Source organism: Mauremys mutica, chromosome 17 (genome assembly GCF_020497125.1).
Source record: "Mauremys mutica isolate MM-2020 ecotype Southern chromosome 17, ASM2049712v1, whole genome shotgun sequence".
NCBI classification, from domain to species: Eukaryota; Metazoa; Chordata; order Testudines; family Geoemydidae; genus Mauremys; species Mauremys mutica.
Genome location: NC_059088.1, coordinates 26,347,117 through 26,372,461, shown reverse-complemented (window position 1 = coordinate 26,372,461; position 25,345 = coordinate 26,347,117). Strand labels below are relative to the sequence as shown.

The 25,345-nt window shown below is 59.5% G+C and overlaps 1 protein-coding gene across 3 annotated transcripts in view; it reads right to left on the bottom strand.

Annotated features, from left to right (window-relative positions):
• Positions 1-5,303: 5,303 nt before the first annotated feature.
• NTRK1 (neurotrophic receptor tyrosine kinase 1) overlaps positions 5,304-25,345 on the bottom strand; it is a 30,583-nt gene continuing 10,541 nt past the window's right edge. The window contains exons 4-17 of one of the 3 annotated variants that reach the window (XM_044991409.1): positions 23,601-23,672; positions 22,508-22,662; positions 21,384-21,532; positions 19,934-20,060; positions 18,432-18,761; positions 17,705-17,722; positions 17,055-17,113; positions 16,008-16,110; positions 14,648-14,794; positions 13,874-14,004; positions 12,908-13,080; positions 10,388-10,628; positions 8,560-8,718; positions 5,304-7,374 (exon numbers count right to left, since the gene is read on the bottom strand). In XM_044991409.1, coding sequence (XP_044847344.1) covers positions 7,189-7,374; positions 8,560-8,718; positions 10,388-10,628; positions 12,908-13,080; positions 13,874-14,004; positions 14,648-14,794; positions 16,008-16,110; positions 17,055-17,113; positions 17,705-17,722; positions 18,432-18,761; positions 19,934-20,060; positions 21,384-21,532; positions 22,508-22,662; positions 23,601-23,672 — 2,050 coding nt within the window. In that variant the 3' untranslated portion in view covers positions 5,304-7,188. The remainder of the gene's footprint in view (positions 7,375-8,559; positions 8,719-10,387; positions 10,629-12,907; positions 13,081-13,873; positions 14,005-14,647; positions 14,795-16,007; positions 16,111-17,054; positions 17,114-17,704; positions 17,723-18,431; positions 18,762-19,933; positions 20,061-21,383; positions 21,533-22,507; positions 22,663-23,600; positions 23,673-25,345) is intronic. The other 2 variants (XM_044991410.1, XM_044991411.1) reach the window with 2 other exon arrangements.

The window sequence follows — 25,345 nt, the reverse complement described above, 5'->3', positions numbered from 1 at the left end:
ACAGTCAGGGAGCAGTTAAACACTGAAGTAGGGGGGGTTAATATCCCCGCTGATTTTTTTGTTACCACCCACAGTTTCCATGCTGGCTACTCTTGTGAGCCACAGAAATGGCCAAGCCACTCTTTGGATCTTGCTAAGCTTCGACGCCTTCCAGTGGCTGGGAGTTCCACAGGCTAAACACGCCTGGTGTGAAAAAGGTATTTCCTTTTAGCAGCTTTGAATTGGCCACTTTTAATTGCATTGCAGGGCCTCTTGTTCTTGTGCCCCGGGACAAGGCTCAGACGGGGTGGCTTAGTGGGCCCGGCCCTGGGTTTGGTGTCAGGAGACCAGGAGTTTAGTCCTGCCTCAGTACTATATAAGCTTTGCCCCGTATACATTCGCTGCTGGCTCATGGCAGCACCAAAAGGGGCGTGTACCACCCGCCCTGGGGCCAATTCTTGGCTTTGCTGCTGACTTTGCTGGGCCAAACCCCTGCTCCTGGCTCTGTGCCTCAGTTTCCCCACTTGTAAACCCCCAGATCTGGAAAAGTTCAACCCCTGGTTCAGTGCCCGAAGCCACCGTCCTGATCCTGTCAAGGCTGCAGTCCCCATTTCTTATCTTAGGTTGCAGTGGGTAACAAAGTACCTGCGGTGATGAAGCCTGCAGTCACTAATTGCCCAGATGAAATCAATTCACCTCCATTACAGTCAGATCCAGGGCCCGAACATTAGCAAGGCAGCAGGCTAGCGCCAGCATTACCCCGCAGATGTGATTATGGGGATGCTGCCGGGGATACGATAAGGCGTTTGATTCGATGAAGGTGCACGTGTTCTTTGCTGGCTGGGCCTCCTTTCAGGTTGCAGAGTAAAGTAAAACCGAATGCCGCTGACAGCTGGCCCCTGGCCTTGGGCCCCTCTGCAAGAGGGCTCTGCGAGGTGACTGGGGCCGGCGCAAAGAGGCCAGGCTGCAAACTGGCGTGACGCGTGTCAGTTGCGAGTAAGGACATTAGCCGCCTCGTGAGGCGAAGGCGTTTTTATTGGAAGCGAAGGGAGGGGAGCGGGGCTGGAAGCCAAGGGAACCCGTCACAAGCGTTTATGATCACACGCGCTGGAGGTAGTTCTGAGTCACCCCTGGTGGGGGTGTTACTGGCTTTCGCCACATAGCTGCGGTCGGGGGGGCCCACTGTGCCGCGCGCTGTATAAACACCTAGTGAAAGAGATTCCCTGGGCTGGAGAATTCACAGTCTCAACAGACAAGACAGAGGCAATGGAGAACCAAGGCCCAGAGAAATAAGTGACTTGCCCAAGGTCATCCAAGAAGTCAGTGGCAGAGCTGCCTATTGGGCCTGTGAACGCTTCAGGGCAGGGACCATCTCTCACTGCGTCCGGCCTGGGAAGAGGCACTAGGTGCTGATACATTGCAAACACCCCCTGCTAAGAGCCCTGCAGTTACATCCAACGTGCCGTTGCCAAAGGAGACACATTCATTGTGTCTTCTGGACGGGTGCCTGTGTGACGACCACCCCCTTGGCCAACACACCAGGGACCGCGGGAGCGAACAGCGTGCGCTGAACACCCAGCCCAGGGGCTGCCCATCCTCCGTGGCTCGGGGTCACAATGGGGCCTGTCACACACACGCTTCCCAGGGGTGACCCCCGCCCGTCCCAGGGCAGAGCAGGCCATGGCTGATCAGCTTTGCCTGCAGCCTTGGAGAACCAGCCCAGATGGATGTTGGTGCAGCGACCCCGGTCACTGGAACCCTCTGGGGGCTGAAGGAACCTCTGAGCCCAAGGCTGGCTCAGCAGTTGTCTTGAGATTAATGTCTCACTGGGTTTCCCCCCGCAGCTCTCAACAGCTCTTGCTGCTCCGGTGGCACAGGGCGGCCCACGTTCCAGATACAGCCAATGCCGTGGAAACACCCTGTTGTGGGGCGATGGCCAGCCAGGGGGAGGGCTGGGGCGACCGTATGTGCAGCTGGCAGGCTGTTCAAGGGGCAGATCTGAGCCTGACCCTCCCCCCCCCACCCCAGTTATGCTCAGCACATTATAAAAGAACGTGTCATTATCCTGCTTTGCAGATGGGGAAACTGAGGCACGAAGCAGGGAAGTGAGTGGCAGGAGCTGGGAACCTGGGAGCCCCCATTCCTGCAGCTAGCACCCCACTGGAAGGATCCCTTCTCCTTTACTTGGCTGTCGGCAGGCAGCAGCGGAGGTTCCTCCTTCCAAATGGCAACGTTCAAGCTATGGATCTCAGCTCTCTGGGGCAAACCCAGTGGCTGTGCTTTATGCGGCTGTGACGCTCGGCCTGCCCGCGGCCCAAGCCGTGACCAGAGCCTTTACACCCAGCCGGAACAGCACTCACAGATCCAGAAGTGCTTAAATTCCCCTGCAAGAGAGCGAAGCGCCTGTCTATCTACACCCCATCCCAGGCCGGGGCAGCACTCACACTCTTGAGTGTAGTCTGTCTGCTCACACCCCCCGGGTGAAACTGCTGTCCAGAGCCAGACCGTGGCTTCCGCGCATCAAACGGCCGTGTTTTCCGAGGGCGTTAGCTCTCTGCAAAACCCTGGTGGTGCCACAGCTCTGTAGCTTTTACGGCGACGTAGTGAGGTCCCAGCCGGGCCGGGGAGGTACAGCATTGCTACATTGCAGTGAAAACGACCTGGCCTTGCCTCCAACAACATTTTATAGCAAGATAAAAAAAAAAACCCACAACCCGCTTTCGGCACAGGCACAGGGTTTGTCTATGCATGAAAGTTAGTACGGGGTAAGCCAGGGCGTGAATTTAAAATGGATTAACTCTCCCTGCTTAACACAGTGCGTGGGCGCCCTTATTCTGATTGCGCTTAATTCACTTCCAAGAGGGATTAAGCTAATTCAGAACAAGCCACTCACATTCTGGAATACGAGCGCTCCCCCCACCACCACTGCCCCGGTGGAGTTAATCAGGACTAGCTGCTCCAGAACAGCTCCCCATGTAGACAAGCCCCTGGTCACACCAAGAACCAGGAATTGAGCCACACTCTACCCTCTCGGTTGGGGGTGGCCAGCCTGTGGCTCCGGCACCACCTGCAGCTCTTCAGAAGTTAATATGCGGCTCCTTGTCTAGGCACCGACTCCGGGGCTGCAGCTACAGGCGCCAACTTTCCAAAGTACCAGGGGGTGCTCAATGCTCAACCCCTGCCTCTGCCACAGGCCCTGCGCCCACTCCACCCCTTCCCGCCCCCTCCCCTGAGCCTGCCGTGCCCTCGCTCCTCCCCCTCCCCCCAGAGCCTCCTGCACACCACGAAACAGCTGATCGGGAGGTGCAGGGAGGCACTGATCAGCGGGGCTGCCGGTGGGAGGGAGGCGCTGGGAGCAGCGGGGGAAGCTGATGGGGAGCTGCTGACACAGATACATTGGTCAATTCTGGCTCCTTCTCAGGCTCAGGTTGGCCACCCCTGGCCTGGGCCCTCCTTCCTCTCTTAGCACACGGGCGTTTTCCCTTCCTCCTGTGCGTCCCAAGATGCTCTGATTTCCTCCTGAAGGCACTGCATAGCAGGCAGGGCCTGGCTGTGTGTGGCAACATGGCCCGACGTGACCCACCCCAGCAGATCTGCACCAGGTGCAGGGGCGGGGTGCTACATCAATCGACCTGGCGCTGGTCACGGCGCTGGCTGACTGGGAAGTCGTGGCTGAGGGTGAAGGAGAGAGCAGAGGAAGAGGGAGGCAGGGGGATAATCCTGTTAGGGAGGAAAGAGAATAATTTCCCAATGAAGCGAGGCGCTGGGCTAGCCGCTGCAGTAAAGAAACAGCAGACGCAATAACTCCCACTCCATCCATCGCCTGGAGTTTGAGTGAAACGGACAGGAGATTTTATTCCTTATTATTTTCCTTCACAGAGTTGACTGAGTGCTCAGAAAGACACGTGGCTGCTATCCAGAGCCCTGCCAAGGGCAGAAACAGCGCTACAGCGATAGGAACACCGAGAAAGCCAGAGATCCAGAAGGCAGCTTCTAGATTTGTAGGATCCTGTTCTCACATACAGCAGCATCAATTCCCTTGTGACAAAGGCTTGGGCTCCAGGGGAAAGTCCCACCTGTGTAACTTAAGGGTTTGCCTCTCTGGGGACACATGGGCAAGTTAAGTGGAATTGACTCCAGGTGTGAATTTAAAGTGGATTAGTTAAACTGCATTAGGCCCCTGTGTGGACACGCTCATTCAGAATGAAAGTGGCCTTAATTTGGTTTAATTTAATTCATTTCCAAACTAAATTAAGGAAAAACCATGAATTAAGATGAAACTTTTATTCCGAATAGGGAATTTAATGTGGTTTAACTAAGGGTAGGTCTATACTCACCGTCCGGGTCGACGCGGTGAGTTCGACTTCTCGGAGTTCGAACTATCGCGTCTAATCAAGACGCGATCGTTCGAACTCCCCGCGCGCTCCGGTCGACTCCGGAACGCCACCACCGCGAACGGCAGTGGCGGAGTTGACCTTGGAGCCACGGAGTTCGACCCCGCCACGTCTGGACGGGTAAGTCAGTCGAACTAGGGTACGAGCTATTCGCGTAGCTGAACTTGCGTACCCTAGTTCGACCCCCCCTCTTAGTGTAGACCAGGCCTAACCCACGTTAAATGTTAATATGGATTAATTTTCCTGAGTGTCCCCAGGGAGACAAGCCCTTAAGGTGTGAATTAAAACTGATTTAGTTAAACTGGTGCAACGCTCCCCCCCCCTCCATTTTGGTTTAAATCAGGTTTATTGCACTTTAGGGCTTGGCTCACTTACACTTCAAAGCGCTGCCGTGGCAGCGCTGCCGCGGCAGCGCTTTGAAGCGCTAAGTGTAGTCAAAGCGCCAGCGCTGGCAGAAAGCTCTCCCAGCGCTGTCCGTACTCCACCTCCCTGTGGGGAATAACGGACAGCGCTGGGAGCGCGGCTCCCCGCGCTGGGGCTTTGACTACACTGGCGCTTTGTAGCGCCGCAATTTGCAGCGCTGCAGAGGGTGTGTTTTCACACCCTGCTGCAGCGCTGCAAATTTGTAAGTGTAGCCAAGGCCATAGTTAGTCATTTGGCAACAGGCTTAAACTAAAGCAGAATAAGCTGCCTTCACACCTGAATAAGCATCCACACAGCGGTTTGCACCACTTTTAACTAAACCGGTGTCAGGCTAGGTCTACACTGGGTGCGGGGGGAGTCGACCTAAGATACACAACTTCAGCTACGTGAATAGCATAGCTGAAGTCGGCGTATCTTAGGTCGATCTACCTGGCAGTGAGGATGGCGGCGAGTCGACCGCTGCCGCTCTCCCGTCGACTCCGCTTCCGCCTCTTGCACGCGGTGGAGTTCCAGAGTCCACGGCAGAGCGATCAGGGATCGATTTTAGTCTACACTAGATGCGATAAATCGATCCCCGATAGATGGATCACTACTCCCCGATCCGGCGGGTAGTGTAGACATACCCTCAGTCTGGGTGTAGGCCCTTACATTGCTCTGGCAATGTAAACGGGCCATAAAGTGGATGGACCTGTGATGGGCTTGTCTACACCCAGAGTTATTCCAGAATTGTGACAGCACTTTAAATTCACACCCTGCCTTAATCTGAATTAATTTTCAAGTGTAGACAAGCCCTCTCAGCCGTGGTCTAGCACAGTGGGGTCCTGGGTGCTATCACAATACAAATACAGAATAATAATTTATGCCAAAGTAAAGCCCCTTTACGCTGCCAGAGCAGCAAAAAGGGCCTCGGTGCAAATGAGAATCAGGCCCAGCAACTTCAGTGGAGTCACTCCAGATTCCCTGGGGGTGAGGGAACAGAATCAGGCCCCATCGGTTTCAGAGAACCATAGTGACTGCCTGGACAGCCGCACGCTAGCTCCCTGACTCACCTTTCCGTCTCAGACGGCTCCTCCCATTAGCAGCTGACCAGGTGGAATTCCTAGCCCCAGTCCACAATCACCAAGCAGGGCCTGAGGCCTCGAGAGTCATGGGGCCAGATCCTCAGCTGGTGCAAATCAGCATCGCCTGGAGCGATGCAGATTTACACCAGGGGAGGATCTGCTCCCACAGGCCAGGCAACAGCGGGTCTAACACTTGGGGTGTGGCTACACACTGCAGTCATGGGATGCCAGGTAATCTAGCTAGTGTGGGTACCAGAGCTGTGAAATCAGGACAGCCCAGCCGTCAGCAAGAGCCTGCCCCCCTGAGTAACCACCCAGGGTCCCGGGCAGGCCGGTACGGCCCACGCTCAAGCCGGTGCTGCTGCGGCTTCGCTGCTATCTGTCCCGGAGCCGGCTAGATCACAGCGAGCTGCAATCACAACCCAGGACTGCAGCGTGGACGTCTGGATGCTGCCCTGGACGCTCAGAGGTGGGTGTCGTTCATGCAGCCTCAACAAACAAGTTCCAGGCCCGAAGGCTGCAAAGGGATTTCACAGCCAGCCCTGCGGCGGACAAACGGCCCGTTACTTACGATCAACTAGCCCCAGGACCTGGCCCAATCTCCCCACCCCAGATAAGCCACTACAGTAAAGAACTAGCGTGTCTAATGATAAATAGCGTTAAACACATTCACACCATTCAACGGCAGTCCTCCCCCACCCCCCACGCCTGCGCTGGCCTTCCCCGAAGCATCCTCCCCCTGAAATACACACGGCTGGCATCAGTCCTTCAGCCAGCACGTAGCTAGTAATGGAGGCATCCGTGTCACCTAGCAGGGGGCGGAAGGAGGGTTGCAGTGCCAGGGTGGAGTCTGCTGTAGGAAGAGACACAGGGCAGGGATCCCCCGCCCACTGAGGCGGAGGGTGTCCTCCATCTGGCCCTTTAGCAGCCGTCTGTCCATCTGTCTTTGGTGGGTGAGGAGGCTTCCAGAGGCTGAGTCTGAACTGAGGACAGCATGCGCCCTCCCGCCACCGCTCTCAGGGGGCAAAGGGCAGCAGCCTGGGCCGCCAGCCAGGGCTGGAAAGAGGCCAAAGGGAGCGACTTTCGTGTGAGGTTGACAGGGTCTTGGGGAACCCGGTCCCATCCCGACGCCCCTGGCTGAGGGAACAGTCCCGCCGAGGCCAGAGACGGGGAACCTCTCTGTGGTCCCATCACCTCTGTCCCCAGGATGAGGGTGGGATCCTGGCCGTTGCGTCGATGGGGCGAGGGGCAGGCGAGGAGGTAGGAGGAGGATCCCGGTGGGGTCGTCCCGAAGGAAGAGCCGGTTTCCTTCCCCGTCTCCATCCCCGTCCTTAGCCCAGGACGTCCAGGTAGACGGGAGGGGTCTTGACCAGGGCCTGAAGCCGGCTGTGAATCTCCTTAATGTTCTGCCTCTGCTGGGGTTCCCGCTGCCAGCAGCCCTGCATGATGTCGTACACCTCCGAGGGGCAGGTTCGGGGCCGCTCCAGCTCCCGGCCCTGCGTGATGCACTCGATGGCCTGCGGAGATGCAGAAGAGGAGATGAAGTGTCCGGGTTTCAACCCCGCAACGACTAGCCCTGAGCAGAGGACACAGCCGACGCACTCTCTCTGCCCAGGACTGAGCTTAGCTACTCCCTTCCGGCTGGGGGCACAGGGCGGTGCTGGGGGTAAGACACAGGAAGGGGAGTCAGGACTCCCGGGTCCTTTCTCAGCTCTGCTGCTGAATCCCTTGTCACTTTGCCACTCTGTGCCTCGGTTTCCCCATCTATACATTGGTGATGACCCCCTCCCTGCCCAATTCCAACTGGCCCTTAGCTGTTCTGATCTGGGGGCCATGGGAGAGGGTCATCGACAAGAAACCAAGAGACACCCCGACAATCTCCCTTGCACACTGGGCTCCCGCCCCCAGAATCCTCCTGGGCTCAGCAGAAGGAGGGAAAGAGCCATCAATCTGCTCCAGGGGGCTCCCCGTCTGCTCTGGGGAACATTAGACCAAGGGATGGGCAAGGAAGCTCTTAGGCCACGCAGCGAGTTTGTTAGGGGCAGGTCAGGTTTCACCCCGGGCCGGCCAATTGAATCGGATCTTTCATGCTTTGGAGAACTGAAATATCTTCCACCCCCATGAGCCCTAGAGCCAGGCTGGCCTCTCTCTGCTCAGCCCTAGCCATCCCAGCGAGCGGGACCGGCTGGGCCATGTTAGAGGCAGCGGGCGTTTTGCCCATCCCTGGCATCTCGTCGTGTGAAGATCCTGCAAACTGATCCCCACCCGGCGAGTGTTCTTAGCGCCAATGGACACAAGCTGAGAACACATGAGCCAGTGGAAGAGCTGGGGAGAGGACCCTGGAGTCCCGATTCCCAGTCCACACAATGGAACCCAGACATCCTGACTCCTGTTCCGCCTCCTCCCGGAGCTGTCGACAGAACCCAGGAGTCACAACTCCCAGTTCCTGGCTGTAACCTCTAGACTGCACTGCCCCACGAGGGACAGCATGCTACCAGCATCCTGTTTTAAGCCATGGGGGAGGAGTCCTAAATGGGGTCCCCTCTAATTTCTTAGCCCATCTCCTTTCCCCCTAGCTGATTTCTTGGCCATCAGAGAACCAGCAGCTCAAAGACCCTGCTCCCTGGAAATAACCCAACCGTTCTCCCCGACCCCAATCCCGGCACTGCCACCCACCCCGCACTCGCCGAGCCACTCTTCACCTCAGTGTTGGACAGCTGGTACCAGGGCTGCTTCCCATAGGTGAAGATCTCCCAGAGAACCACCCCAAAGCTCCAGATGTCGCTTTCGGCGGTGAACTTCCTGTAGAGGATGCTCTCCGGGGGCATCCAGCGGATGGGCAACATGGTGCGTCCGCCCACCTGCCAGAGAGACCAGGCGAGGATGGGTTAGCCAGAGGGGTGGCGGGGAGGGCGGAGCCAAAATATTGTAGCAGAGAAAGAAAGAAAAGAAAGAAACTGAGATGAGATAAAAAGAAAAAAAGAGAAAAGAAAGAGAAGGAAGGAAGGAGTTTGAAAAAGCCAAAGAAAGATGAGAGAGAATGAGATGAGAAAGAAAAAGGTTTGAGAGAAAATTAAAAAGAAAAGAAAGAGTCAGGAGAGAAAAGAGGAGAGAAAGAATGAAAAGGAGAAGGAAGAATGTAAAAGAAGGAAAAAGTGGGAGAAGGAAGACAAAAACCAAGAAGGAAGAAAGACAGGGGGAAGGAGCAGGATGGAATGAAAAAAGATAGAGAAGAGAGATGAAAGGGGCGGGGCTGGATTCTCCATTTGCTCACACCAGCATGAGACCAGAGTCACTCCTGATTTACACCAGCAGAACAGAATTGGGCCCAGAAAGGGGCTCATTTCATACCATCTCTCTCTCTCTCTCTCTCTCTCTCTCTCCTTTATTTAACCCTTTCACAGCAGCCCGTCGGGACCCCTCCCCCCTCCTGGCAGCGCTTCCTTTCCACTCGCTAAGTGCTCTGCGCTCCCTTTTCCATCGCAGGCCCCATTAAATATGCATAGGGGGCTGAGGTGGGGCAGGAGCTAAAAGGGAAAATTGGAAGAGGCCCCTCGGAGCCCCCTGCCCGTCACAGAGGCTGATCCCAGCAGAGCTCTCGAGGAGATGGAGATGGATGGGTCTTCACAGCCAGCAGAGCCCTGCGGCCGGCCGGCCATGTGGCTTGCGATGCGTCTGATCCGAGAAGTGTCACTCTTCCAGTGCATTGGTTTCCCCGGGGCAGCCAGCGACTGACGCTGCACTTTCGAGCAATGGGGGAGAGTGGGCTGGGGTCTTCGAGGGAAGCGTTGTCTCTACATAGGAGGAGCAATCCCTCCACTGGCACTGAATGCAGCCTCACGGACCTGGGCAGAGGGGTGCTTAGGAAACGGGGGGCAAAGAATTGGCTGATGGGATCCCTAACGGGGTTCAAACACGGAACCTCCAAAGCACAGATTTCTACCAGAGTAACTCTGATAGCTGGCAGCAGTAGTTGGCTATTATCCTTTATATGGCCCAGCCATAGGCTGTCATCTATACAGACCAGCCACTGAACTCTATTAGCTGGCAGTAACTGTAGGCTGTTATCCTCTATATGGACCAGCCCCTGAGCTCCACTAGCTGGCAGCAGCAGTAGGCTGTTATCCTCTAATTGTCAGTGGAGGGATGAGACATGTTGACAGTGAGTTATGAGGCAACTTGTGTTTTCTCCCCAGTGTTGAGACCTGAGCCTTCACCCCAAACCTGATGGGGCCTAATCGGAAGGGAGACAGGCGCTAAGGACGGGGGGCAGAGGAGGTGCTGGGAGGCTACAATGGGGGTAGGCGTTTGGAGACCAGGGACATGGCCACCCTAGACAAGGGAGGGACAGACACAGCATGAGCCAAGCTGTCTGAGAGCACCGCGCCGGCCCAGGCCAGTAGCATCCGCTCCTGCTGCGCCCATGCTGGTGCCGATGGAAAGGCCTTGATTGACTCCGCCAGGCTATGGGTCGGGCCCTGGGCAGGCGTGGCAGCAGAATCAGGCCCTTTCCCCACCCAGTTTGCTCACCCGGTAGTAGTCTGTGCTGTAGATGTCCCGGGACATGCCGAAGTCCCCGATCTTCACCACCAGGCTGCGGCCCACCAGGCAGTTGCGCGTGGCCAGGTCGCGGTGGACGAAGTGGAGCGAGGCCAGGTAGACCATGCCCGAGGCGATCTGGGTGGCGATCTGCAACATCTGGCTCAGGGTCAGCTGCCCGAACGACTGGCTGTTCCCGTTATCCAGGATCTTGGCATCTGGCCCGTGGGACCTGGGCAGGGCCAAGGAGGGCTGCGGTGAGGCCGGGCTCAGAGCGGACCCGAACCGACCCGATTCTTCAGAGTCGGGCTCCGGATCGCTCCAGGCCGCGGCAGAAGTGCAAGTGGGCCTGGGTGCGGCCAGACCGAGGTGCCACCAATGCCCAAGACCCGGGCACCAGCAGGCAACTGACTAGGAGGGACATGCCCAGGTGATCCCAGCAGGTGATCCACGCCCTACGCAGCACAGGAAGGGGAACCCCCTCCCCCTCTGCCCCCCAAGAGTCCTGCCAATATGATCTGGGGGGAAAATTCCTTCCCGAGGGCAGGTGTGAGAGTGTGTACGCTTGAGGGCATGTGTGTGTGTTGATGTGCACACTGGTGTTTCTATGAGTGTGTGTAAAGGGGAGGGGGTTATGGGGGGGGGTGTTTGGCTGAGGGGGTGTGTGAGGATGTGGGGCTAGCCCAACTCCCTGCGCCCCCCCAACCCTGTGGGGCTGGGGTTTGAGGTGCAGACCCGGCGGGCGGGCGGGGGGATGCTTCCCCCCTCACCCAGCCAGGTGCCCGCACTCACGGGGCTCGTTTGACGCCAAGTGCTGCTGACAGCCTGGGCGAGGAGGCCGGGGACAGGCCCGCGCGGCTCCGGGGAAGTAAAACCATTAATGCCAAGTCCCATAACAATAATCATCAAAGGCAGGTCTCAGAGCTCATCCCGCGGACACTAAGCGATGCCGCTGGCAGCGCCCCGTCTAGTGCCAATACCTCGGGGGCCAATCGAAAAGTCTCTGCTTATTTCAGCTGATGGCCAATCTCCCTCGATTTCAGCCTCTCAGACAGCTAATCTAATCAATATTGCAAGGAGGCCACATTAGCAGGGCCGGCTGTCTGAGCTGCCGTGGTAATGGAGCAGTGGGGGGGTGTGTGGGGGGGAATCCAAGGCAGGGACCATAACGGGGCGAATAATCCCGAGTCACGGCCGGGCAGGGCTGGCGGGAGCCTGGAGAAGTGCGTGCTAGTGTCGGTGTGGTGTCGAGTGTGCGTGGTGCAGGCCGACGGGCGTGGGTTGGGATGCCGTACTTGGGACCCCAGCCCCTGTCGCCCCTGAGGCTCCCGGCTGGGGGTCACTAAACAGCCCCCTAACGGGGAGCTGGGCTCCGAGGGGAGACCACAAAGCGCCCTTGTGAGGATCAAGGTGGGGGGGTGGGGGGGTGACAGTGTATTATTTAAAGGGCGGGTGGGGCACGTGTCCCCCACCCCATGGCTGGTGGTCAGGGATGTCCCTCCACTTTGGCCTGTGTCACCCCCAGCAACCAGGCCTAGCAAGGGGATTGAAGCAGGGGTGTATTTAGCTGCCATCCAGCCCACTCTTATCTCTGCGGGGGGCCCCCATTCTCCCCAGGGCTGTCTCCAGGACCACCCCTCAGCCCGGCCCTCTGGCTGGCACCCTCCTTCCGTCCCATGGCAACAGCTGCCCCCCCCAACCCCCCAAAATGCTTCGGTGAGGCCTGGGCGGGGCCCTGCCACGCTGCAGCCGGTTGGGAGAAGGACCCTCGCAGTTATCAGCGGTTCCTTCATGCCGCAAAGGAGGCAGAGCTGGCCCAGGAGGGCATTGCAGAGGGGGCCAGTCTGCGTTTGCCACGGCCTCTGCTCCCCGCCCCTCCCTGGCTTCTGCCTCCCATCACCTTGCCACCCCCATTCTCCGCGGCCGCCCCACATCCCGGCTCCCCCCACAGCTTCATCCACCCTCCCGCATCTTCAGACCCACCATCTCACTCGAGGCCCCATTTATCCCCCATCTGCATCTCAGCCGACCCGGCGGACCACGTCTCTCCGTGCTCCATCAGCCAGCTCCACCCTCGCCCCTATTTCTCTCCTCAGCCTGGGCGCAAGCTCCTTCCCCCTCGCAGCCTGGGTCGCCCCCCTGGTGCCACCCCAGCAATTCCTGAATCCTGGGTGAAAACCACCTCTCACAACTGACCCTTCGTTCCTCTGCCTCCCTCTGGCATTGGAGCGCCACGGGGCACCTCGTTCACCACCTGTGGGGCTGGCACAACGGCCTTTTGGGGCGCCACCCTGCATGCAGGGGCCGTGCCAGAGGGGGGCCAAGGGCTGGGAGAGCAGCTGAAGGACACTGTACTCTGGCTGTTCTGGGCTGCTGGATGGTACCTCAGGCCAGAGGTAAGTTAGAGCAGCCCCACTGGCTGCTCTAATCTACGCTGGGGACCGAAGCAGCACAGAGCCACCCCATCCCATCCCGCCCCCCCCCCCATGCTCGCTGCTGGCCAGGCCCCACCTGAGGAATCGGTTGAGGTCTCCGTGCTTCATGTACTCGAAGACCATGACGAGGGGCTCGCCGTCCGTGCACACCCCATAGAACCGGACGATGTGCTCGTGCTGCAGCACCGTCAGCAGCTCCGCTTCCCGCTGGAAATCCAGCCGGGCACTCTCCGTCGCCTCCTTCAGGGCCTGCAGGGAGGGAGACGGGCCCAGAGAGGGCAGGGTGAGCACCGGGGCTGGGGTCCCCAAGGGCATGGCAGTGGCCGGGCTTCCTGCTTCTGGTCACGTTGGGCCAGTCATTTCATCTTTCTGGGCCTCAGTCTCCATGTGTGACACGGGGAACAAACCCACCCAGTTAGACGGATAACGATTCGGGGCAGGGACTGACTCTCTCCGGGCGTCCGCACAGTGCCTGGCACAACAGGGCCCTGATCTCAGTGGGGCAGGGACTTTCTCTTCCTTAGTGTCCGTGCAGCACCTGACACAACGGGGCCCTGAGTTCAGCCCTGTGCTGCGGTACTGCAGCACTCACAGAGCTGCCTCTGGCTCCGTCCCCTCTAACTGCCAGGAGGATTGAGTGGGCCATTCGCCGTTCATGTGGGACTGTGTCCCCATCACGGCTGGGAAAGAACCCGGGCCCGTTTGGGTCTCACCCCTATGGTTCTAGCTCTGGGTGAGTTTGGATCTGATCTCCAAAGGGGGCTAGACTGGGTCCCCATTCAATACACTGGCGTGTGGCTATACACTCACCAGTGCCCCCTACTGGATAGAATCAGAATTCCTCAAACGTGTGTCATATGGCCTATACTGCTGACAGCAAATGGGGAGTCTCCCATAGCTCAGGTGGATCTGAGTTAAGTCCCATCCTGCCTGTTGCAAGTGGCTGCCGCTTGAAGCACATTTCAGTCGCGAAGCTCCCGGGCGGGTCCTGGGATCCCCCCACCCCAGAGGAGGCTTCCCGTGGAGGAGGGGACGGGGTTACCTTGACGGCCACAAGCATCTTCTCCTGCTCGGGGATGAGATTGTAGCACTCGGCCAGGAAGACCTTCCCAAAGGCCCCTTCCCCCAGCTCCCACTTCAGCACGATGTCCCTCCGCTTGATGTGGTGGACGCCTGCAAGGAACAAGGACTGTGCAAAGCGCCCGGCGTCTCCCCCCACGCACCCCGGAGGGGAGGTGCAGAGCTGGGCAGGGAGCGGCTGTCTCTCGGGGGCGGGGATCTGGATGGGAAAGGGGGCCAGGGAGACAGGGCAGGCTGGGGTGGGGGCTGAATTTGGAGAAAGGGGTAGCGGGGGGCTCCAGTCAGGAGAAGGAGGAGAGAAGCCAGAGGGATCTGGCTGCTTGAGAGGTGGGGTGGGGTCTGGGGCTCTTCCGGGGAGAGGAGTGAGGGATTCTGGAGGGGCCAAGGGATCCAGGTGGGAGGGGCCAGCTCTGAACCCCTGTTCCCCCTGCCCCCTTTCTTTGCGTTTGCTCCCACACAGCCAGTCCAGGACTCCCCGCCGACCCCCCACCCATGGCCCACCAGGGCTGGGCGTGCGTGGGCGCGGGTGCACCTTTCCCCTGCTAAGAACCCAGATGGGGCCCCCGCACGGGGCAGGGAGTGCCAGGGAGTCCCCGTGTCACTGCACCCGCTTAGCCCCTGTGTACCCACATCCTTTCCAGCCCCGCCCCCCCGGGACCCGCCCTGCCCCCCCTTAACCCTCCCCAGAACCCACCTGCCCCTCCGGACCCGCCCTGCGCCCCCCCAGGGCCCTTACACGAGTCGCAGAAGTACTGCGGGTTCTCAATGAAGTTGGTTTTCAGCCCCTCCAGTTTGCTCTCGGCCGAGGACTGGGGGCTGCTGCCCAGGTTCATGAAGTGCAAGGACATGGCCAGGTCGTCGTCCTGGGCCAGCACGGCCGCCCCTGCGTGGGACGGGGGAGAGATGTCAGGCTCCAGCAGCCCCCAGGTCTATCTGCCCCCCCACTGCCACCGCTGGGGGGCCAACAGCAGGGAGCAGTGAGCAGAGCAGGTAGCTTTGCAGTAAGTACCGAGGGGGCTGTCCCTGCTCTCCCCCCCACCCCCCGTGCGGCATCTTCATCAAAGATCCAGCAGCGGGGCTGGGAGATCTGACGGCTCCAAGCCCAACGGGACACAGATTGGGTGGGGAGGGCCGGGCACCGGGGTGCTAAAATCCTGCTCCTCCTGAGCGGCTGAAAGCAGATGCCCATCAATGCCCGGGTGCCCTGGGATCGGCCCGCCTGGCTCCAGCCCAGGGGAAGGTGAAAACCCTCCCAGCCGGCCTCTCCTCGGCTCCCCCACGTCTGCCTTTGGGGAGCCCTCTGCAAAGTGAGTGAGGGTCACTCCGCGGCAGAGTCTGACCCCGTTTATCCCGGCCCTGGTGCAGGAAGCGACAGCGGAAGGCAAAGCTCCCAGCGCTGTTCGGGGCAGGGCTTAGAGCAGTCTCGGCTGTTGCAACACCTAGTGCAGACGGGGATCCCCTGGGTTTGCTCTTGATTACCCCAGTTGAGGACCTGGCCCGACTCACACTAAGATGGGCAGGACCAAATCCGTGCTGTGGGGCCTGAGCTGCATAGAGGGGCCCGTGGGAAGGGATCTCGCCTCGCCTAGCGTATAGTGCAGGAACCCGCATTTGGCCTGAGAATTTAACACGCACCACACAGCCCTGTGCCTGGTGTGGTAACAAGCTCAGTAAGGTCCCTGTGGCCGATCCACCTCAGGGATAACAGCCTACTACTGCTACCACTCAGCGGAGTTACTCCTTCAGCTCAAGTGGCAGAGGCCCGTGCTGCCAGCGCTGACGTTCACAGCGTCGGTGAGCCCAGGGGCGGCTCTAGCAATTTGGCCACCCCAAGCAGAGCGGCATGCTGCAGGGGGCGCGCTGCCGGTCGCCGGTCCCACGGCTCCGGGGGACCTCTTGCAGTCATGCCTGCGGGAAGTCCATGGGAGTTGTGGGACCAGCGGACCTCCCGCAGGCATGACTGTGGAAGGTCCGCCAGAGCTGCCTGCCACCCTGCCGGCAAAAGGCCGCCCCAAGCGCGCGCTTGGCGCGCTGGGGTCTGGAGCCGGCCCTGGGTGAGCCAGGAGGAGGGGGTTGCAGTGACGACAGGGACTTACGGTTAATCCCGAACTTGGAATGCCGTCCGCATTTGTTGAGCACGATCAGCATGATGGAGAGGAAGAGGCATGCGAAGACAGCCAGCGCCACCGCCACGGAGACCTGGGGAGAGGGAGGAGACGCAGCTCGGTCCACAGGGCCGGAGGGCAATCGGGGCTTGGCTTTAGACCCAGACTCCCGGTGCCCGAGGGCTGGGATCCTGGGGCACAATCTGGCCCATTGCAGGGGTGAAGGCCCAGCTGCCGTTTATGCCCCTCTCCCCCCTCATCAACGTCTGGGGAGGTTGGATCCAGGGCTTTGGCCGAGGCTCTTCTCTGATGCAAAATCATTATGGCCACCAGCAGGGTGGAGAACAACCCACTGAAGTCCTCTGCCCTGCCCAGCAGCTGCCACCTGAGGGCCTCAGAGCCCTTGGTATTTATTAACTAAGCCTCGCAAGCCACCTGGAAGGTGAGTCAATGTCACAACCCCCATTTCTCAGAGTGGGAAACTGAGGCACGGAGAGGGGAAGTGACTTGCCTAAGCTCATCCAGGGTATTGATAGCCAAGGTCAGACGAGAACCCAGGAGTCCTGGCTCCCAGCCCCCACTGCTCTAAGCACTAGAAATGCTGCATCCCATTTAAGTGGGGAAAAATGCACCACAACATGAAACGACAGGGAGAGCCAACGTTGTGTAGAGGTCACAGCGCAGGCCCGGGCCTCAGGACTCCTGGGTTCTGCTCCCAGCTCGGGGAAGGGAGTGGGATCTAGTGGTGCGAGCAGAGGGCTGGGAGTCAAGATCCCAAGCTCTGCCTCTAACCTGCTGTGAGTCACGTCATCGCTCTGTGCCTCAGTTTCCCCACCTGTGAAGGGGGGTAGTGATACTGACCCACCTCATAGGGGGCTTTATTGGTCCGTGTTTGCCGAGTGCAGTGAGCTCCTTCCAGAAAGGTGCAATAGACCCTACGGTTATGTGTGCCCCATCCTCATGCTGCAACAAAGGCAGGAATATTCTTGGTGACCTCTGTCCCGCCCCCGTCCCCCAATCCGCTCTCCCGGGGCTCACCCCAAACGTGTGCTCCTCTGACGTTTCCACCGGCCCATCCAGCGTGCTGTTCCCCTTGCCTGCAGCAGGGAGAAAGGCAGCAACGTTAGCTCAGCCTGAGAAAAAGGGTTTTATTTTGGGGGGGATCAATGATGAGTCTGGGTTTGGAGTGGGGCTAGTAGCAAAAGCTGGGGGTTCAGCTGTTAAGCACCCCTTTTGGGGGCAGGGATACGGAGTATGGGCCCCACAGAACACCCCAAAGACCCATCCTCTCTCCTGTGCAATGCTGGAGGATGCTCTGCACGATTCCTGCTTCCACTTGAACCACGGAGCCAGATCACAGGGCCAGCCAGTGCTGCAGAACCTCCCAGGTAAGACCCTCCGGGTTATGCCCTGAAGATCCTGTCAGTTTCACTGGAAGGCAGCCCTGGCATGGAGGACAAGCTACGCAAGGCCTCTCACACCACAGATCCTCCGGCTTCTCCTACCGAAGGAGGGGTTGGTAATGGGGCAAGGGGAAGGGGCTGGAGCGGAGAGGTGGGACGCGTTCCTGCGGGGTGTGTAGGGTTCAGGGTGCTCCCACCGCCCAGGGTAGAGGGAGCCGCTCAGGCACCTGGCGAAGTTCAAGCAGGGGGACAAAGAGAAGCAGCCGCCACCTAGGAAATACTCACCCACGGGAGGCAGGGACACTGCAGCAGCGGCGCAATCGGGGAGGAAAAGCATCGTTACTGTCTGAACAGCATCAGTACCAGCTCCCTGGACCCCGGCCCTGGCCACCCCTCCCTCTGCCCTAAGCAGGCCAAACCCAGCGCCGGCAGCCCCTCAGCCTCGATCCAGTCCGGATCAGAGGACCCCTCCGCTGACTTTTTGCTCAGCCCAAACCCAGGGCCGGAAGGTCCTTCCACTCCGGTGTAAATCCGGAGTGACGCCCAATGGAGCAACTCTGGTGCAAAGCCGTGTGAGCAGGAGGAGACTCAGACACGGACTCGCTGGTGCGAAGCGAGTGCCAGGTGGAGCGGTGGCATTTCACACCCAAGTGGCACCGGTGCAACTGGCTGCTCCAGGGATGGGCCAGATTTGGCCGCTCTAGCTTCAGTCTCGACCCATCTCGACGAATAACCTTCAAGATCTTTTATGGAGCCGTGTGGAGGGCAAGAGCAACCCCGTAATCAATTATTATTATTATTAGGGGCATTGCTAGAGCATGGAGGAGATCAGGGCCCTGTTGTGCCGGCCACGGCACAGACACGGTCTGAAATGGGTGGGAGGGGAAACTGAGGCACCTCTACCCACCCTAGGCAATTCCTCCCCACCCTTAGTGTTGGTCCCTTCGGGGGAAGGCTCTGTTCCCAGCCCAGCAGGGTTAGTAGGACCCGGGGTGGGGGAGGGGAGCCGTACCAACAATCGGCTCCTCGGGGTTGAAGCTGAAGGGGTTGTCCATGAAGCGTCCCGGGACGGTGCGGGCGTCGGCGCCCAGCGGGTTGTGGGCCAGCAGGGTGTAGTTCCCGTTGTTGACGTGCGTGGGCCGGTTGAGCTGCAGGCAGCCGTGCACCACGGTGGAGTTGTGCTCGTACTCCACGATCTTGGTGTGGATGTACGGCCCTTCCACCAGGGCGGAGCCGTTGAACAGCCACCGGAGGGCCGGGGGCGGGTTGCCGTCCACCGAGAAGGGGATGCACCAGTAGTGCTGGGGAATGGCTTCCTGCAGGTCCAGGATCACGGCGGGGACTGCGGGGAGAGACGACAATCAGAGAGGGGCTCAGGCCGGCGCATTGCCCCAGGGCGGGGCAGGCTGCAGAGCCAGGGCCCCGAGCACAGTCACTCAGCCACCCTCACGCCCGCCGGGCAGCCGGGATTAGGGATTCCCCCTTAGAGTTCATCTACACTGCCGCTGGGAACGAGCCTCCCGGATTGCAGCTAGCAGCAGGGATATTCCAGCTCGGGCTCCCAAGCCCCCCGGAGCCGGGACTAGAACAACCAACCTGCTAATTTCCGTGCACTAGCCTGAGCCTTGCTAGCACAAGGGAAGCTCACGTGCAGCTGCAACGTAGCCGGATGCAAAGCCTCTGCAGGTAGCAACCAGAGGGCCCCCCTACCACGCAGGATTAGAACCTGTGACCTGTCTCTCCAAAGTACAAACCACTAGCACTTAAGCTAAAGGAGCCCTCTCCTGCCCCCGATCTCTTACACCCACTGTGGGTAACCACAGAAGTGTTGCCTGTGCACACACTCTCTCTCTCGCTCTCTGAGATTTTCAAAGCCGCCTAAGGGATTGAGACGCATCCGGATCCCAGAGGCGATGCTGAAAACCTCAGCCAGAGTTTACCGCCTCCGCCTTGCAGTCTACGTGCGCCTCGTGCGGTGGTGTGGAGGCTTGGAAGGAAAGAGCTGCTGGCCCCGAGCCCCCCTGGCCCCGTTGCTCTCGGGACGGAGCCCCAGAAACTGACCTGGCTGCCGGGAAAACTGGCTTCTCAGCTGCGAACAGAGCAAACGTTTCGCTCTTAGGTTCAACCGTTATTGTCACATCTGAGCCCCGCCCCGATCTGGGTTGTACTTTCCTCACAGCACCCCTGCGAGGCAGAGCTATCAGCTCCACGTCAAACATGGGAAACTGAGGCACAGAACGACAAAGGGGTGATGGCAGCCCACGCAGACGAAGCTTTAATTTAGCCACATCGAACAATAGCTGGGAAGCCACGGCAGTGTCATAGCCAGTGTTCCTGGAGCTAGCTAGATCCAAACGGGCTCAGTGCAGACAGACCCTAAGTGACTCGTCCAAGGTCGCTCTGGGAGTCTGTGGCAGAGTGAAGACTCAAACCCAGGTCTCCCTCGCCACCGGGCCATCCTTGCTCTCATAAACGCTGCCTCCAGCTGCCCAGCCAGAGCCGCCTGCCACTTACAAGTGACATTCAGCTGCACCGCTTCCTCGCTGGGGCCTGCCTCGTTCTCAGCCCAGCAGGTGACGTTTTTTCGGTTAAAGCCGGAGGAGATGTTGAAGATCTGCAGGGTGATTTCCGAGTCCGACCTCTGCGGGGACAGAGAGAGCGAGAGAGAGAGCGCTCAGCCTGCTCTGACACCAGCGCCGTGACACACTCTGATCTGTAGCCCCCTGCACAGAGGGGCCATTCAAAAGCTCATGCCCCATCAGGGAAAAGCCTGAACTATGGGAGGATCTCCACTTGCTGCTGCCAGTGTAGGGACTTGGACATGCTCCCGTGTTATTCTGACGCCAGCCCGCAGAGGGCAAGGGCAGCACAAGTGAACTGGGTGCAAATATCCCTCTTTCTGCAGGATTTCGGCCAATCGCTTGTACTAAACACCCCATGGCCTGGCTTAGCTCCTAAAAAGGACAAGGCAGCAGGGTCTAGTGGTTGGAGGATCAGCCTGGGGTTCAGGACACTTGGGGTCTGTTCATTGCCTGCTGCATGGCCATGAGCAAATCACTCCCCCGCTCTGTGCCACTGAGAGTCATCTCCCGCCCCTTGTCTAGTCTGCAACCTCTACAGGCCTGGCGCTCTCCTTCACAACATGTACGTACAGCACCTGGCGCAGCAGGGCCCTGATCTCGTCACTGAGTGCTACTGCTATCCTGACACCGCGACTGTGATTTGTGCTGCGCTAGCACCCAAAGGCACCGAGTCAGACCCTGGTGTGTTAAGTTCTCGGCACCCTTATAAGTAGAAATGTACCACGGGATCTCACCTCAGCATTATCCCTGCTGTTCGGTATTTGCGGAGAGGCAGTTTGGGGGGTGGGGGTGGTTGGCATACAAAATACTGAGGTCCTAGAGTACTTAGCAGGCACCCCCCAGCTAAGGAATCCGTCATTAACAAAGGATAACAATCCCCCATGAGGGAAACTGAGGCACAGAGCAGTCATATAGTCCGTCACTGGCAGGGCCAAGATTAGAAGTCAATCAGTGCAAGGCTCTGCAGCCCATGCTCCTGCCACTACACCTCCCTGGTTTGCTGGGTACGTGGCTTCTAGCCATTGGATCGTGCTGCTGCGGCGAAGGAGCACGTCTGTCCTGCAACACAGGGAGCTGGCGCGCAGGGAGCTCCGTTTAAATGGGGCTTGGCTTCAGGCCTCCCGCAGAGGCTCCACGGGGTGCCCCAGGTCTCTGGGGCCATGAGTAGTGGATATTTTTTTAGGGCAACTTTCTGCCTTGAAAAATGTGGATTGTTTTTCTTTTTTTAAATTTTCCTCCCTAGAATTGGAAATTTTAGATGAAACAATAAAATCACAATTTCCCCTGGGCCGTGGACAGAGTTTTCAACCAGCCCCTGCAGGGACCCGGGGCCAGCCTCTGTCCCTCTGAGCCCCCAACCATAGCGACCGCATTGTCTTTGCCTTGGTGATGACGGAGGGCTCGGGACCCACGTCGGGTACGATCCAGCGCCCGTGTGCCCGCGGCTCGCCCGTGAAGTGGCACGTTAGGTTCACGCTCTCGCCCTGCAGCACCGGCACGTCCTGGTACTCGATCCAGATCTCTGGCGGGTCTGCCAAAGAGAGGGGAGGAGAACAGGAGGTTGGCTCTGCTCTGACCCCCAGGCGCTGCCTTTTGGGGGAGAGGGGCCAGGGACAGACAACAGCCAGAGACTGGAAGGACCTGGGAACCGATCCCAGCCAGACCCTTGGAGAATCCAGCCCGGGTGTCACTGAGCCTGGTGCCTGCTGGGACAGAGCCCTGCAGGTTCGGCCAGTGCTGTGGGGGTGCTCGTGTGCTGCTCATGGGGTGCCTTGAATGAACAAACCCCACAGAGGGAACCCTGGGGCCTGGCCCCTGCAGAAACTCGACTCGCTCTCCGTGACCCCAGGAGGTCGTTTGATTTCCCCGGGTGGGGAGGGGAAGCGCCATCAGCAGCCAGCTAGCAGGGAAAGAAGGGAGAGCAGGCCAGGTCCTCGGCCGGAGTCAGCTGGCAGCACACGGGGCCAGGCTGAGACACATCCTGGCCACGATGCCCGTGCCTCTGCCCCCTGGGCATCATGAGGAGACAGCACCCACAGGTGTCTCAGCCACGCCAGGAGCCTGGGGGGGAGGGGGATCCTAAGCCAGGCCCTCCCCCGCTGTCCTTTGGCTTCCTCTTTCTCTGCTCTCCCCGTCACCCATCCAAGCCAACACCAAACCCACATGGATTCTGCCTGCTGCCTCCCCCAGTACTACCCTATGGGAACACCCGACATCCCCCCCCGATACCGCCCCATGGGAACGCCCCACTGCACCCCCCAGTACTGCCCCACCAAAATGCCCTGCTGCTCCACACACACACCTGTGCCCCAGTATCGCCCCGTTGTCTCCAGATTTACCCTGGTGCAACCATGGTGCAGAACCAGCGTGAGGCACAACAGACCCCAAGTCCCCGTGGGGTGCGCATGGGGCGCAGCCAGTGCACAAGAAGCTGCATGTTCCCCTGCACAGCAGCCTGCCCCACGCCCAGCCCCACCCTGCTCCACTTCTCCCAGCAGAGACCTACCGCAGCCCTCGATGGGTAGCTCCTCCAGGGGGATTTCCTTTCTCTCCAGCCAGCAGCTCAGGGACTGGTTCCCCAAGTCGGCCCGGCCGCTCCCCTGCCACAGCTGCAGCCAGCGGATCCCACACGAGCACAGGAAGGGGTTCCCCACGAGGACCCTGGGTGGGGGAGAGGGATGGGAGGCAGGTCAAGTGGAATAAGGGAGGGGGATGCTAAGGGCTCTGTGTCAGAGCTGAGGGAAATTTGGGTCCTGCTGGAGCTTGGCGGGGTGACAAAGCTCTCACCCCTGAGCCGACCCCATCCCTGGACTCCGCGTCCCAGGCAGTCTGGGATCCAGAGGGTACGATGGGAACTGAGCTCATTTGGCTCCAGAACAGGCAGAGTCTGCAGAGGACAGGGATCCTCAAAACATTCAGCCAATGGGCCAACGCGGGGCTGTCAAACCCAGGAAGAGACCCCCAGGTCTAGAGCGAGTGGAACGGTTTGAGGGGCAGGAGAGTTCACTTCACCTAACATAGAACCCGCTCGGTCATGGCCTTCTAGAGCAGAACTGGAAACTGGCTCCTAGAACACAAGTCTAGAACTGAACTGGAAAGAGGGTCCTAGAAGAGTCTAGAACCAATCTAGAAATGAGCTCCTGGAACAGCAGGCTAGGACTGAATTAGGAAAGAGTTTCTAGTCGAGCTCTAGAACAGGCATGGAAACCTAGAACATGAGTCTAGAACTGAACTGGAAAGAGGTTTCTATCAGAGTTCTGGAGCAGGTTCAGAAGAGCGCAGCACCCCAGGATTAAAACAGAAACCGGTCTGTGGACTCAGAGTGTTGGACAGAGTCCTGGCGCAGTCACTAACTCACAGCCACACCCAGATCCCCCTGTCCCTGGGCTTGGGAAGGAAGGACGGCTCCAGAGCAGTTGTTAGCAGGTGGCACCCGCGTACACCAGTTCTGGGGTTGGCCCACCCATGACAATGGCCCCACCTTTGGGGAGGGGCTTGATCCAGAGTGACTCCGGTGCAGTGACCCTGGGGCACCAGGCTCTGAGTGTTGCCCTGGCAGGCGATGGTTTGGGGAAAGGCCCCCATCCGGGTTCACTTACAGTTCCTGCAGGGCCAGGTGGTGGAACGTCCGCCAGGAGAGCGACTGCAGGTAGTTGGAGGAGAGGTTCCTGCCGGCAGGAAGAGAGACCCCCACTGAGCTGGGGTGCCGGGTCCCCCCACTGCGACACAGAGAAAGCCACGTTCCTCCCCAGGCTGCAAGGAACTGGCCCAAGCCTGCCTGGTCGAGAGCATCCTCCAGCTCCCACTGAGCACAGGGCAGCTCCTGGGAGGTTGGAAAGACCCCGTCCACCCTGACTGGCTGCTCCCTTGCCCCAGCCTGCCCTCGGCGGAGACAATTCCACAACCTCCGGGCGCTCAGCCCTAGGCGCCGCCAGGGCCCTATAACCACAGTGGCTGCGCTTCGCACAATTGCTATGGCGTTTATCCCCTCCAAGTGCAGGAGGGAAACTGAGGCCCAGAGACACTAAATGACCTTGGCCAAGGTCACCCGGGGAGTGAGAGGCAGGTCCGCACCCCTTCTCTCTGCCCTGATTGGCCTGGGTTACCTTTGAGTCCAACTGCGCCAAATGATCCCGGCCTGTGGGAGCGCCGGAGAGCCCCAGTCCCAGAGCAGGGCCCCGTGGCGCAAGGTGCTGTACAGACACACAGTGAAGACAGGGCCCCTGATTCAAAGGGTTGATAAGAGACGAGGGAAGGTGGTGGGGAGAGACAGAGCACAAGGAAAGCAGCCGACACGGCAGGGCACCATGATGGGCAGTGAGCAGCGCCAGCTCACCGGCTGCCTAACAGCTGCGGCGTGTTTTGTGGCTATCACGCCAAAAAGCCGTTGGAAGAAGGTGTCTAACTCACTTAGGCACGTTTGTAAATCCCCGTCCCCACGTTGCCCCTCTGCGTTCCTAAGCACCTAAATACCTTGGCCACCCCAGGCCCCTGTACTGGGCACAGTCACTTTCTCCAGGGAGCGGAAAGCGCTGCCGTTCGGATCTGGGGGCACCGGAGAGGTGCATTGTGGGAGCAAAACACTGGCTGTCCCCCAAAGCAGGGCCTTGTGGGCGGAGAGGGGTGAATCCGGGCCCCTCCATCAAGCGTTGGGGAGAGAACGCGTTTGTCCTCCCCACCAAGTTACCCCCCCTTGGGATCCGGGGGAGCCCCCCGCACTGCGGCCGACACCCCCGCTCTGCCCCAGGGTCGTGCCATTGATCCAAACCCTTCAGTCCAAGGGGAGGATCACCCGGAGGGAGGGGAGGGGACGCCTTCCCGGGGGAGGTGGGAAGGGATTGAGGGTGCGGGTTGAGGAGAGATGCCGATGCCTGGAGAGCAGGCGAGAGAGACACCTGTCCTGGAAATGGGGGCTGCATGCACATGGACAAGGGACAGGGACTCGCTTGGGGGCACCGCGGCTTCCCCATGGGGTGGGCTGGGAACGGGCCTCCCTCCTGCTCAGATCGATGATTTCTCACTCAGCAGCAAGGCCCTGCGGCCCATGTCACCCCCCGCCCCAGGGCGCCGCTCCCCCCGTCCCTGTGCCCCAGCTGCCAGGGGATCGAGTTCGGCTGCTCACTTCGATTACAGTCGGAGAGACAGCTGTGCCCGATCAATCCCCCTGGCCTCTAGGCAGGGGAAACAAAGCCACCCAGCAGCGGGAGGAGGTAGCCGGTGCCTGAAACGGATGGACGGCTGGATAGATCAGCTGGTGAAGCCAGGGGCTGGCTAACGCGGCAGCCTGGCCCATTCAGGAGGACCCAATCCAAGATTTAGGAGACCTGAGTTCCAGTCCTGCCAC